The 14,890-nt window shown below is 36.0% G+C and overlaps 2 protein-coding genes across 3 annotated transcripts in view; both read left to right on the top strand.

The window, feature by feature from the left end:
• LOC145677077 (uncharacterized) overlaps nucleotides 1-14,890 on the top strand; it is an 83,577-nt gene that overhangs the window by 32,963 nt on the left and 35,724 nt on the right. For both annotated transcript variants that reach the window (XM_081747758.1, XM_081747763.1), the window contains exons 2-3: nucleotides 12,054-12,179; nucleotides 14,031-14,618. In XM_081747758.1, the coding sequence (XP_081603884.1) occupies nucleotides 12,107-12,179; nucleotides 14,031-14,618 (661 nt within the window). In that variant the 5' untranslated portion in view covers nucleotides 12,054-12,106. The remainder of the gene's footprint in view (nucleotides 1-12,053; nucleotides 12,180-14,030; nucleotides 14,619-14,890) is intronic.
• On the top strand, nucleotides 4,981-7,031 carry LOC145679773 (uncharacterized). The gene is made up of 2 exons (XM_081750330.1): nucleotides 4,981-6,811; nucleotides 6,914-7,031. Exon 1 carries the CDS (start codon nucleotides 5,010-5,012, stop codon nucleotides 6,516-6,518), a length of 1,509 nt encoding a protein of 502 aa, XP_081606456.1. The 5' UTR covers nucleotides 4,981-5,009; the 3' UTR covers nucleotides 6,519-6,811; nucleotides 6,914-7,031.

Here is a 14,890-nt window from a genome sequence, read left to right as displayed (position 1 = left end):
TTTGGTACATCAATTTTGATTGGTTGATAGAAGTCACATGATCTTAGCACCCCCCCACACCCCATGAGTGAAATATAGAGCGATATGTCGGTGATCCTGGATTTTAGAATTTAGTTCCCTTTTTATGGTTATGCGTAAAGTTCCCATGAAGGGTTCAACCTCCTCCTTAAATAACCCTTTTTGGGTATCATGATATTGTACTGAAGTTTACATTAAATATTATCGTTCTCTTTGACAGATAAGATGATTCTTACCTTGATGGAGATCTTGTCCTTGAATTAGTAGCCTATGTCTCTGGAAGTAACAATGGTGAAAGAGGGGTGTCGCTTGTAGATTTCTTATAACACATTGTTGTGAGTTTAAGCGATTTATTGCTCAGTAAGCGCTTCATTAATGGAAACAGTGTTGCCAGATTTTTCTTACCGAAACTGCTCCGATTCTTTTCGAAACGGTTCCGCAGAGTACAAGAAATTTTAAACTAAAAATTTTTTCGAACTAAAAAAATTTCAAAACTAAAAATTTTCAAACAAAAAATTTTCGAACTAAAAATTTTGAAACAAAAAAGTTTCAAACAAAAAATTTTCGAACCCAAAAAAAAATTTCGAACTAAAAAAAAATTGAAACAAAATGTTGTCGAACTAAAACATTTTTTAAAAACAAAAGTTTCGAACTAAAGATGTAAATCACATCTAAAAATTTTCAAATCAAACTTTTTATCGAACTAAACTTTTAAAATTTTCGAACTAGAAATTTAAACCAAGTTTTAGAAAAATCCTAAGAAATATTTCTTCCAGGAATCGAACTCAGGTCTTTCAAACCAAAGATGTGTATCCTAACCGCTTAGCTATGAATGAATTCGGATTTAATCATGCTTGGTGGGTTTCGAACCATGGTCCTTGAAAAGGATACACTTATACTTTAAGAAAATAAATCTGACAGTGTAACGCTTCCGTTCGTGGATTAAAATAAAATGCTGATAGACTTCTTTGTGTGACGACATAGAAGCACATATGATTGAAAATGCAAACGTCAGCGGATCGCATTACTTTTGTTTTACTACGAACGTGTCAGCATGATTCATGGAAAAAAAGCAAACATTGACATTCTCGTATGGAATATGAGGAAAATGAAATGTCGTCACAGTTACGACAGGTAGTGACATGATCCTGACAGAAAGCATTTTGGGATCAGAACTGTGATACTAGATGTTGTAACTATTGAGAAACTTGAATGACGTCACGATCGATTGTTACACATCGTTTTGGTTCGTGATTCATGACAAGAGCAGCGAGCGTTTTGATTGGTTCGTTGTGATGTCATTTTATAAATTTCCTCGTTTCTGATTGGTTGATGATGACATCGTTTTCACAACGACCTAAATAAAAATCTAAATTTCATTTTTCAAATCCTACATCGCTCTCAACTATCGTGTGATAAGGTCTACTTTTAAAAGTGTCTTTATTTAAGAAGCTTTACTGCACCGACTTTTTGTTCATTGAATTTGAGGTAAGTTCAGTGAGATTTTATTTTTCACACAAGATTCCAAAATCATTTTTATTTTATATTTGTGGGCGGATTACGAATACACTGTTTTACTTTTAGTACGAAATATTTAGACTATGAAGAAATTAGTGGAATGGGAAAGTGGGAGTACGAATCAGGATCCCCACACATTAGAAGTAAGCACGATAAATGATATGGTTTAGCGCCCCTTCAGCGAGCGCCCGTCGGGAATTGAACCATGGCCAAAGATGTGTGCGCTTAGTTTTGAAAAGAATACATTACAAAATTTCAGAAACTATGCCTGAGAATAATATGGTTCGATACCCTTTGAAACCATTAGCGGCCCCTTCAGCTTAACGTGATATTCGAGCAATCACCTGGGATTGAACCAGGGCCAGAGGTGTGTACGTCAATCATTTAGCTTAGTTTTGAAAAGAATGTATGATAACGCATGAGAATATTAAATTTCAGAAAAGGCTTGACAACGCTCCGATGTGGAAAGCAAACCCACCGAGGATTGAACCAGGACCTTCCACGTTAGAAGCATGTACGCTAACCACTTAGCCATGAGTGCATGAATATGTGGTTAAAAAGATTTACGCTATACAGATTTTGTTTTGACAATTACGTATGTGTAACGTTAATGGTTGGTGAACCTCTTCAACTTGCAAACGCATCATTTAAAGGTCGTTGTGAGTAGAAAAAAAAATGCTTACGCGTACTTTGTCACATCTCAGCACTGTTGAAACATTCATTCATGCATTCTTTTTTTATCACTATAGAATGATAGGTCAGTTACATGCTGATGTAATGGTCTCGAGTTTGACAGCAATAAAACACACATTTCAGTAACATAATTATTTTTAAAAAAAAACTTTGATTTTTTAGTACGCGTGCTTTCATAATGAGATTCTGAACGTCACCGCCAGGAATCAAACTCAGGACCTTTACATGAATTGCTTAGTTAAGAATTTATCATGAATGTTATGATTTCCTGTTTATCAGGTGATTAAGATTTTTCTTTCTTCTTTTCTTTTGTAGTAAATTCACGCTGCACAATTCCTTTTTCCATTACACATTTGTTTTACCGTACCTGTTTGTTTTCTCCTGTTTTTAACCATGGCCGAATCGGGTTTTACTGTTCGCAATGAAATCACTCGTCATTATAGACGATTTAACATTGAGGGCAGAATGCTCGAAATTCAATTCAACGCACCGCCCGTAGGAACCGATATCATACAGTATGTACATAATAGTTTCCATCAATGCTGGACCATTTGTTAGCCAATGTCGACGATGAGGCGATGGTTGGTTTATCAGTAATATCACCACGCAACACGAATAAACCGTTTTGGGTGAGTTTTCGCCAAGCACGAAACTTAACACTGGAAACGATGTGGGCCTCCTTTGAAAGAGTTTTACAAAGTAACAATGCATTTCTCCTGCACGAGCCATTCACTGTTCATTTCCATCGTGTCGATATTCCACGTGGCTATGGTGGTTTGCGGCAAGGAGTACTTCAAAATGAAGAATTATTACGAATCAAGCGAGGGATTGTACGTGTAAAAAATCAAGATTCAAGGTGCCTGGCGTACGCCCTTGTTATTGCTATTGGCCTGAAAAAATACAAGAATGTAGATGTGAAACGACATAGACAATATCAAGATCAATCAAAATGTGTTGTGGACGATGAAGTGAATGCATTATGTGCAAATGCAGGAGTGAATTTGGATCATGGTGCCAGTGTAAATGAAATTCGACAATTCCAGGCATACCTCAAAGAATATAAAATTACAGTGTATACTAGTTTCACAGGTCATGACATCATGTACGAGGGGCCCAACGACGAAAATCGCACTCCCATAAATTTGATTTGTTTAGCTGGACATTTTGACATCATTCAATCTTTAACTGCTTGTTTTGCAACCAATTTCTACTGTGAAGCGTGCCATAAAAAATACAGTGAACGTAACAGACATGTGAAAAATTGTCCTGTAACATGCTCCAAATGTCTACAGAGACCTCTATGCGACAAGAACCAAACGCCGATATTATGCAACGACTGCAATCGTCAATTTTACGGCGAAGAATGTTTTAACAATCATCGTAATATTGTATATCATCGTGGGGAACCTGTATGCAAAATGGTGCAGCAATGTACTAGATGTTACAGAGTATATTCTTTTGTACGAAGTGGACAACGCATTCATGATTGCAATGAGATCTTTTGCAATGTTTGTAAGAAGATTGTTCCAGGATCCCATCAATGTTTTATGCTTCCTGATCGACAATGCTTGAAACCTGGTGTTCCTTCACTCATGCACGCAAAGAAAGCCTTGTTGATATTCTATGATATAGAATCTATGCAGGACACGAATATTGGCGATAATACGTATGTACACATTCCAAATTTATTGGTTGCACAACAAGTATGTTACGCATGTGTTGAAAACAATAATATCCAGCAGTCTTGCAGTACGTGTGGTCAGCGCCAGCATATTTTCCAAGGAGAGGATCCAGTTTATGATTTTCTCCAGTACTTGCGGGAACGTCGTCCCAATATAAATAGGATTTTCTGTGTCGCGCACAACGCTAAGGGATACGATGGACATTTTATCCTAAAGACCATGGTAGAACAATGTCAATGGAGACCTGACGTCATATTAAATGGGACCAAGATACTGAGTTTAACGTTGAATAATCTGACGTTCATTGACTCGTTGAACTTCCTACCTATGGCATTAAGTAAATTGTCAAAAGCGTTCAATTTACCCGCAACCAAAGGCTACTTCCCGCATTTCTTCAACACCAAGGAGAATCAATCGTATATTGGACCACTTCCAGAAACGAAGTATTATGGTGCAGATGAAATGGCCGTCGAAGACAGAAACAAGTTCATGCAGTGGTACAACGATCATCGTAATGACACGTTTGATTTTCAGAAAGAAATTCTCAAGTATTGTATTCAAGATGTACTGCGGCAAGCATGCGTTTCGTTTATGACGTCATTTGAAACAGAAACCAAAGTGAATCCCTTCTTGGAGACGATCACGATTGCCAGTGCTTCCAATTTAGTATTTCGCCGGAATTTCCTTAAACCCAACACCATAGGAATTCTACCGGCACATGGCTATCGATGGAGAAGTACCCAATCGATCGCTGCAATGCAATGGCTGGCCTACATTGAAAAAACCGAAGAAAAACAAATCTTACATGCGGCCCGACAAAAAGAAGTGTTTATTGCGGGATTCCATGTTGATGGCTACTACCAAGATCCTGAGACGTTAGAGGAGCACGTCTACGAGCATGCCGGCTGCTTTTATCACGGGTGTAAAGTATGTTTTACTACAGGCCGTAATCAGCCCATCTATGGCAATCCAGAAGACACCATGGAATTCCGTTATGAACGAACGCAACGCAAAAATGCAAGACTGCGTGAATTGGGGTACATTGTACATGAAACGTGGGAGTGCGAATTTAATCAGTTCTTAAAACAAAATCCTGCAATGGCGACGTATCTGAAGAATCACCCGTACATGAACCGCAGACCATTAAATCCAAGAGATAGCTTTTTTGGAGGAAGGACCAATTGCGTGAAATTGTACCACCAAGTCGACGAAAAAGCAGGGGAAGTAATAAAATATTTCGATATTGTCTCGCTTTATCCTTACATCAATAAGTGTGCTAAATACCCTGTAGGGCATCCACGAATTTATCTACAGGGTGATGAAAATATACCACCAATAAATAAAGTCAATGGTCTAATCAAAATGACGATATTACCAAGTCGCCATCTTTATCATGGTCTCCTGCCTTACCGATGTAACAAGAAACTACTCTTTCCACTGTGTGCTGCGTGTGCCGAAGAAATGAACCCAGACCCTACAGCAACGTGTACACACAACGACCAGGAGCGGTGCCTCACTGGAACATGGGTATCATATGAAATACAGAAAGCAGTAGAATTAGGATATCAACCAGTGGAAATTTTTGAAATTTGGGATTATGACATTGAACAATATGATCCCATCACGAAAACAGGTGGCTTGTTCACGGAATATATCAATACGTTTTTGAAATCAAAAATGGAAGCGTCTGGCTGGCCTAGTTCCTGTGTGACCGAAGAAGACAAATCAAAATTCATACAAACCGTCCTGGAGCGTGAAGGTATTGCATTGGATCCGACCAAAATTGAAAATAATCCTGCAAGAAGAAGTTTATCTAAGCTTTGTGGGAACTCTCTATGGGGAAAGCTTTGCCAGCGTACAAACTTTAGCCAGACCACAATTATTGATCGGCCGGAAGAATTTTATGAAAAACTCACTTCCCCCGACATTAAACTCCATCAAATTGTACCCATCAATGATACGATGTTGTATGCGTTCTGGGAGTACAATGAACATGTGCCTGTTCAAAACCGAAACACCAATGTCGTGTTAGGTGCATTTACAACATGTCAGGCACGTCTGGAACTGTACAAGTACCTGGAAATGTTGCAGGAACGTGTTTTATATTTCGACACGGATTCTGTGATATTTACGGAGAAGCCCGGGGAGCCAACCATTGAACCTTCAACGTACTTGGGATGCTTATCGAATGAGATGGAGTCTTACGGACCACGAGCATACATCAAGACATTTGTCAGTGGAGGACCGAAAAATTACAGCCTAGAAATATACAATCCAGATACCAACGTCACCAGTTACATATGTAAAATTAGAGGATTTACATTAAATTACAATGCAGGACAACAATTAAATTTCAACACGCTAAAAGAAATGATTACAAATCAATGCCGTGGACAAGTCACCATCACTATCCCCCATAAGATATGCAGGACCAAAGACCATACCATCGTCACACGCAAAGAAGAAAAAATGTACAGTATCCAGTACACAAAACGTCGATTTAAAGAATTCAATTCCTACGATACGGTTCCGTACGGGTACGTTAAAAAACAGAAGATGGAACTGGAAAAAGAAGATGAAGAAGAAAAAACTGTAAACACCCACTAAGACCGCCATTTCTTTTTTTTCCTTTTCCTTTTCTTCTTTCCCTTCCTTAACCACAAAGCAGCAACACCAAGAAGAAAATGAAGTACCCACAAGAGTTCATAAACCACCACCAACACCATCAGTGGAAGAAATGTAGTCATCTCGTACCGAAGGAGGAACCTTAACCATAAAGCAGCAACACCAAGAAAAAATGCAGTACCCAGAAGAGTTCATAAACATCCATCAGTGGAAGAAAATGCTGTCATCTCGTACCCGAGGAGGAAGATGAACCTAAGCACATCCATCATTTACGAGTAAGTTTTATTTCTCTCTTATCAATATTGACTCATTTTTATTGTTTCAGAAAAAAAAAGAAATTCTTAAAGTAATCCGTCGTTTCTTCTTTTTCTTTACAGGATACGGCTACAAGATTCGAAGATGATGACGCGTCCAAAATATTCATTAACTAGATCCTGTATTTATTATGTTAATAAACATGTATAGGAAGACCACATACCTTTCGTTAAATACAACAAGTTGAAAAAAAAATGTGTTTTATTATTTCTTGAAACCCTGAACACTTGTTTTCAAATCATGGTAATCTTGAAAATTTAAGGTGGAAAATATATTCAAGATTTGGTTTACATGATTTTGTTCGAAAAAATAATTAAAGAATTTTTAGTGTCCAAAATTTGGTTTTTAATTTAGTTCGAAAAAAATTGGATTTGAAAATTTTTAGATGTGGTTTACAACTTTAGTTCGAAACTTGTTTTTAAAAATTGGTTCGAAATTTTTTTTGGTTCGAAAATTTTTTGTTCGAAAATTTTTGATCTGAAAATTTAGTTCGAAAGTTTTTAGTTTAAAATTTTTTGTTAAAAAAAATTATTTAAATTTTTAGTTCGAAAATATTTTGTAATTTTTGTTTCAAAATTTTTTAGTTCGAAAATTTTTGTTTGAAAATTTTTGTTTGAAATTTTTTTAGTTCGAAAAATTTTTTAGTTTAAAATTTCTTGTACTCTGCGGAACCGTTTCGAAAAGAATCGGAGCAGTTTAGGTAAGAAAAATCTGGCAACACTGTTTCCATTAATGAAGCGTTTACTGAGCAATAAATCGCTTAAACTCACAACAATGTGTTATAAGAAATCTACAAGCGACACCCCTCTTTCACCATTGTTACTTCCAGAGACATAGGCTACTAATTCAAGGACAAGATCTCCATCAAGGTAAGAAAGCTGGTAAGCATCTTATCTGTCAAAGAGAACGATAATATTTAATGTAAACTTCAGTACAATATCATGATACCAAAAAAGGGTTATTTAAGGAGGAGGTTGAACCCTCCATGGGAACTTTAAGGATAACCATAAAAGGGAACAAAATTCTAAAATACAGGTCTAGGGTGATCACCGACATATCGCTCTATATTTCACTCATGGGCTGTGGGGGTGCTAAGATCATGTGACTTCTATCAACCAATCAAAATTGATGTACCAAAACATTCATCTTACCTGTAAAAGGAAACAAATGAGTGAGGGGTATTCCCATGTAATCTGTTCACCGTGTGGTGGGTCTAAAATCATGTGACCTCTATCAACCAATCAGAATCGAGATACCAAAGTATACATCAGAAAGGACACCCTAATTTCAAAAATCCTAGGACCTAAAATCACGTGATCTCTATCATCCAATCAGAATCAAGGTACCAAAGCACTCATCTTACCCGTAAAAGGAAACGAATTAGTAATGGATTTCCCCGCAAGGGTAAAACATGACGTCATACTATGTGACCTGTTCACCGTGTAGCGGGTCTAAGATCATGTAACCTCTATCAGCCAATCATAAACACTCATCTTACCCGTAAAAGGGAACGAATTTTCAAATATCCCTGGGTCTAAGATCATGTGACAGCTGTCAACCAATCATAAACACTCATCTTACCCGTAAAAGGGAACAATTTTCAAAAATCCTAGTCATAAAAGAGAATGAGGGATTTCCCCGCAGGGTGACTCATGACGTCATACCACGTGACCTGAAAATTTGAATTTCCCGCGTGGGCGGGGCCTAACGTCACGTGACCTCTCTCAGCCAATCAGAATCGAGAAAATTTTTGCTGACTCGGCTCAATATACGTCGACCCCTACTACTCTGGCAACATCGGAGGCTTGTTGGACCCACAATGAGGCGTACTCGGATATGGAATTATAAGAAAACATATTTGAAGACTACAGAGGAAAAGGGAGGTAAGCCAGTTGTTTATGATTTTACACAATTGACATTTTTTCCACTGACTTACCTACCGTACTTCTTCCCCTGTAGGCGAAGTCTTTAGCATTAAATTTCTTAGTGACTAATTTCCTTTTTACCGTGAGATTTAGTGCATGCAAACTACACCTTTCAGGCTACATTATTCTGCTGTTAATTCATTTTCGACCATATCTTGACTTACCCTTTTTCCCCTGTAGTCTTCATTTGCATTTGGTATCATCTGTCTCTTATCCATGTTTGCTACAGCAGTTACTTATCAACTATACTTCAATTAAAATAAAATTGCTTCCTAACTAATTCTATAGCGTAAGGAACTGTGGCGTTCGCATAATCGTTAATGTTGTCCACGAGATGAGAAAGTTTACGTGTCGTCTCAATTCTCGTCTAGAACTCGAGAGGAGGGTTGAGACGAGAAGTGCGTTTACAAATTCAAGAAGCAACGAGAAACAACAACATTGTCGTCTCGTTTTCGAGAATAAATGATAAATTTTTCGATTCTTGCTGACAACATTACACATCTTAGATCTCAAACACTGTTTTAGGTGTTACGGATTCATAGCATAAAACTGAAAATTGATAAAGTGATTATATAACTATAATGAAGAGAATTTATCAGCGTTTAAAGATACGTAAGTCATTACACAATATACTCCAGTAATAAAAATAATTTAAATTGCTAAATCAGACCCTTCGTGGACATCTCGTGAGATGCATGTGGTCGAATTAGAGAAATCATATATATATATATATATATATATATATATATATATATATATATATATATATATATATATAGTTATGCTGGATCGATTTCAATCAACTTTGGTATACATATGACTTACAATCTGAAAAACTAAATACTGTGGGAGTAAGGCAAGTGGCATCTAAAGTTAAAAACGACCAACAGTTAGTCGCTGAGATGACAGTAGCGACATTTCTGGTGTTATTTATGTCCAAGTTAGGCCTACATCGAGAGGAGGGGTAAACAATCAAATATCCATAATCACATAGATTAGTGTCAAATCCATAGTTTGCGGAGTCAGAAGGACGGCTAACCCATTTGAAATTACTTTTTGAACATTGGTAATATCTACCTCAAGCTATTATTTTTATCTTGTCACTTTGATTAAGAAGTGTATGCTAAGGAAGTAGGGTGTCTCAAAATTTATGTCAAAGGAAGAGTATCGTATGATTTTATAATTATACTTTCATTGAAATGCATATCCTAAAGCGAAAGGGATTCAAATGTTTTCTATAAACCTATTCGCGTGCGAAGAAAGGGCATTTCGCATTAATGAGTACAAAATAATTGTTTCCAAGAAGATTATATTTTTAGAAATAAAATAAAATATATCTATTTGTGCACTAGTAAAAAGCAGAGCATGGGGAAACGTCTCATACAAATCAATTTATAATATAATAACCGTAAGCATCCGTTGTTTGCCGGGTTAAAATTCAGAACCTGGATAGAAAGAGGAGGAGGAAGGATGACCTTGAAGGAATATCTCACAATCATTCCATTGTCCGGGGATTTATTCTCTCTTGTTATATAACAGATATGAACTGTTGATTGCATACGGACAAGGCGTTTATAGAAACACCCAGAAACATGCATACATATTTACTCCATCCAGAATCCTCTCCCGAGCAGAAAACAGAAAACAGACTTCGTGTACAATAAGATCAGGTGAAGATTTATGTGTACAAAAGTTGGTGCGCCTAGGCGACTTCTTTCTATGGAAAAATCTGATGGCACACACACACACACACAAAATATATATTATTTTAAATATAAGTATAGAAATATATGAAAGCGTTTCCCATGCTCTTCTTATGGTAATTCATAAATAGAATGTATTTTTTGAAATAATGTAATTTTCTTGAAAACAACTTGTACTTTTCTTGGTATTTGGTTACTCGTACTGGTATTTTGTACTTTTTAGATGATTTCTTATCATTGTCTTTTACCTTCTAGCATACTGTTTTTGTATTTTCAAGAAAGGCTTGTTTTTAAGTGTTTTATCTTCTTTTATTTTATTTACAGTATATAGAAGCTTACAATATAGTGAGGTTACTGAAAGGTTAATTCATAAAGCGTTTATCTGTGCCACTCTGTAAATATTGTATGTATGGTTGGAAGGGAATATTATAACGCTGGCAATAACTAACACTACAGATCACTACTTTTTAAATATATGAACTGGAAGGGGGTGTCATTTCCAGGAGGGCAGGGAACGGATAGACGTCTTTTGAGTTCGACTCAGTGATACTATATGCTGAAATACTAATGGAAAACGTCAAGCTTTACTTATATTGGTGGAGAGCCATGTGTCACACGTAAACATGAAATACAGCTGCTGATCCGAATACTATTGTTAAATTTGTCCTACTATTATACATAGCTTCGGCTTATGGATCCATCAAACACTTTCGGTTTCAGTTTCTTATGTTCGCGAAGAACATTAAATAAGGATAGGAAACACCAGTATGTGTTATATACAGTGTTTACCGTGTGTTGTAAATATTGCTACTGCTATTATATAATTTGTAAAGCCTGAAATTTAATTATGATTACGGCACGCTTTTTTAACTTGTAATTAAATCGTCATAACAGTATTAAATCGTCAAATTGCCTACATGTTAGCGACATATATTGGTGCCCGACAGTAGAGGTTTGCACTGGCCGGCATTTTAGCCCGGTCCCGGTCCGGCCCGTGAATTTGTAATGTGAGGCCCGACCAGAGTACGAAATACGTTTTAGCATTTAGGCCCGTGATAATCAAATGAGCCCGAAATACTCCCGAATTACAGAAACTTAATAATTAACGCAAAATTGTATTTTTATTGACAGCAACTAGACGTTTAATTTTGCAGTTGTGGTTTAAAAGTTCTCCGGAAAGAACGGTCCAATAAATATCGTTGTATACTATAATTACAAAGTTAGGCCCGAAAAGGTCCGAGAAATAGGGTTATATATTTAAAAGTTTACCCGGGCCTGGGCACGAGGTGATATATGCTTTGTAGGCCCAAACCCGGCCCGCGGGCTCAGCCCGAGCCTGTGCAGACCTCTACCCGACAGACAAAGTGAAGATAGCGAGATCTGTTAGCGTGAGTGTTTACTATTAGACATCAGCATTCATGTATGGAAAGTTTGCCGTTTATAAATAGGATAGTAGCGATATCACTATACTTTATTTATGATAATTAAGAATAATGATAACGTAAGAATTTTAAGTTCTAAGTTATGTGTGTAAATTATATCAAGTTAACAGTTTTTGTTTCTCTTTCTTCCAGATAGCTACAATTATAATAGCCCTAAGGCTATCGTGAATCAAAGCTTATGAACAATGCGTCTGTCTCTAGTCATAGAACTTCTCATTATTTTTCTACTTTTGGCGTTTGCAGCTTCCAGGGTTATCGGTAAGTTTGTTCTAATAATAACATAACTATGAATAATAGTCTAATGTGCCACATAGCCTATAATGATGAATTTACTTATTTTCTTTCGTTAGAAGTTAGAATTCAGTACGTTATCAGGGTAACTCAAAGACAACTGTACCCAAGGTGATCTATTCGTTCTCGAAATAATAAAATAAGTTGTAATGGATGGATACCCAGTTCTGGTGGTGATTGTTTATGTATCAGTATTATACAATAAGAAGCGTCAAACATTGTATGTAAAATCATATATACACAATTTCTAGATTCGTGATTTAACAAACTGTTATACAATAAGCATATACAACGTAAACAATAAGTATTCTGTTGTTTCTTCCGTGTTGAGTGAATTAAGAATAAAATAAAATAAAAGAAAAACAACAATAGCTTGAAATAAATCTATGTAAATTGTAATTGAAGTTTTTGTTTATGATTTATACATTATAAATTGTTGATTTTAAATTAGTTCTACCACATTATACAATTTCTTTCGAACAATGTTTTAACGAATTTATTTTGCTTTTTATTTCCTCGAATATTGTTCTTTTCTTCTGTTTATTTCTAAACATTTTTTTATTAGCTTGCAGTTTCACTATGCTCATTTTCTACATTCGTATCTCGAAAAGCTCTTTTATAGTTTATTTTTTGTTTCAATCACCATTGTTTCATCTATTTGTTATTGAATTTGCCTTTGTCCCACATCATTAATATCTTTTCTTCAAATTTTCTAATATTATGTTAATTTTCTGTTCAGACGCCACACTAAAAGCCATATCTATAAAGTTGATACATTTAACTTTACCTACCACCTCCTATCAAATTATTATTTTTTGTACTCAAATCTTCCTTTAATATTTCATCGAAATGGACATTGTATAATGTTGGTGAAGGAAAAGATCCTAGTCGAATCGAGTTTCACTTCCCTTTGTCGTTTCCTCTTCTCTTCTTACTCTTATTCTTTGGTCATATGCAAGTTTTTTTGTATACGAGCCAACAAAATTATCTTTGATTATTGTTGAAATTATCTTTTATTACCAATGCCTATTAAAATTATAAATAACGCATAATACGTTTAGAATTTCCCTTGTAATGTATTTCTTTGTACAGGTGTAACAAATGAACATTTAAAGATCAATATGAACCATTTAATGCGATATCACTGTAGATTCGCATCACATGGATGTCTGTTGTATCTTCAAATGTAACATATGAACATTCTGTTTCAAGCTATTTGTCATGTTTGCATAGAAAAGAGGAACATCTACCGGTGACAAAAGTAGCATATCACGTATCAGCATAAACGTAATGCTCAAAATGTATAACTTTATTTGTTGCTTTATCTAAAAAAAAAATCACATCTTTATTTTATTTTATTTATTGTCACAAACAGAAGAAAATATGTCGAAGTTACGATAGGAAACTTCACTTCAATTTCAAAGTACATGAGCTGGTATTAGAAGTGTTTGCTCGCAGCAAATAACATAAACTGGTCTAAATATAGAATATTTTCTAAAATACTTTCATGAATAAATATAGCTTCTAGCATTAGATTCCAAGTAGAAGTTTAACTTTTTCCAATCTTGCGCTAAGAATACCAGTGTACGTGAGTTAGCTTCAACAAACTTTTCTACGCAATCCATTCCCCTTGCAGCAATTTTGTCAGTTGCAAGACTTGGGGCACGCTTATAATAATTTGAATTTATGGTAGTGTAATTGTATACATTTTAAATTTTTAAGAGATTTTTTTAAAAAAGATTTAATTCTTGTGATTTTCCTAACTTGTTATAGAAGTTTGAATGTTTTTAATTAGTTATTTTTCTTTCAATCTATCAGACTCTGGCCAGTTTGACGATCATCAAAGAAAAATCGGAACCAATAAGATTCACAAAACAAAACAACGACCAGCTCCTGCAGAAACGCCAATAGTAGCAGAACCTCTCGAGACCGTTGAGTCTGTAGAATTTAACGTTGTACCAGGAGGACAAGATGCTCAGTTAAGTCCAGAGCAGGAGACAGCGGCGGAACTACAGGTAGCAGAAGCAGTAGCTGAGCAAGAACAACAAGAACAAGAAGCACAAGTACAAGCAGAACAACAGATTGTTCAAGGAGCAGCTGAAGTAGCCCAACAACAACAAGAACAAGTGGTAGCAGAACAAAATGCAGAGGAACAAGTAACAGAAACAACCCTTGCACCTCAAGACGATGTACAACAGGAAGAAGTCACATCACCCAAGCCTTCACCACCACCCCAGCAAGCGGAAGTGACAACACCCAAACCTGCAGCAACTACACCAGCGGCACAGCCAGTCTCTTCGACTCTTGCGCCAACTACGCCTGGGCCTCCACGTGCTTGCAGTTGCCAAGATTTAACTTGTAGCTGTTGCAGAGAATTTCCCAGATTGCCGCTTCTACGAGGTCCTGGTGAGTACATAAACACCTTCAAATCTTATGTATTTACGGATTCAAACTTTATAATATTAATGACATTTGAATTCAAAGATAACATCTTTTAGATTAGTGTCTCGACAACCAAGGAAGGAGTAAAAATAAATGAGGCTTACTAATCAAATCACTGTTTACAATACAGGGTTTTCATAAAGTCTGGACGGATTTAATTTGCTTATAATTTTCATAAAAATGCTCATAATGAAATCAAATAAAGTGCAAACGGTAGCGGAAGGATTAAATTTTTT

This window comes from Thermobia domestica, chromosome 2 (genome assembly GCF_964235325.1).
Source record: "Thermobia domestica chromosome 2, izTheDome1.hap1.1, whole genome shotgun sequence".
In the NCBI taxonomy this organism is placed as follows: Eukaryota; Metazoa; Arthropoda; class Insecta; order Zygentoma; family Lepismatidae; genus Thermobia; species Thermobia domestica.
Note: the sequence above shows the minus strand (reverse complement) of the source record. Positions and strands in the feature narration are given on the sequence as shown.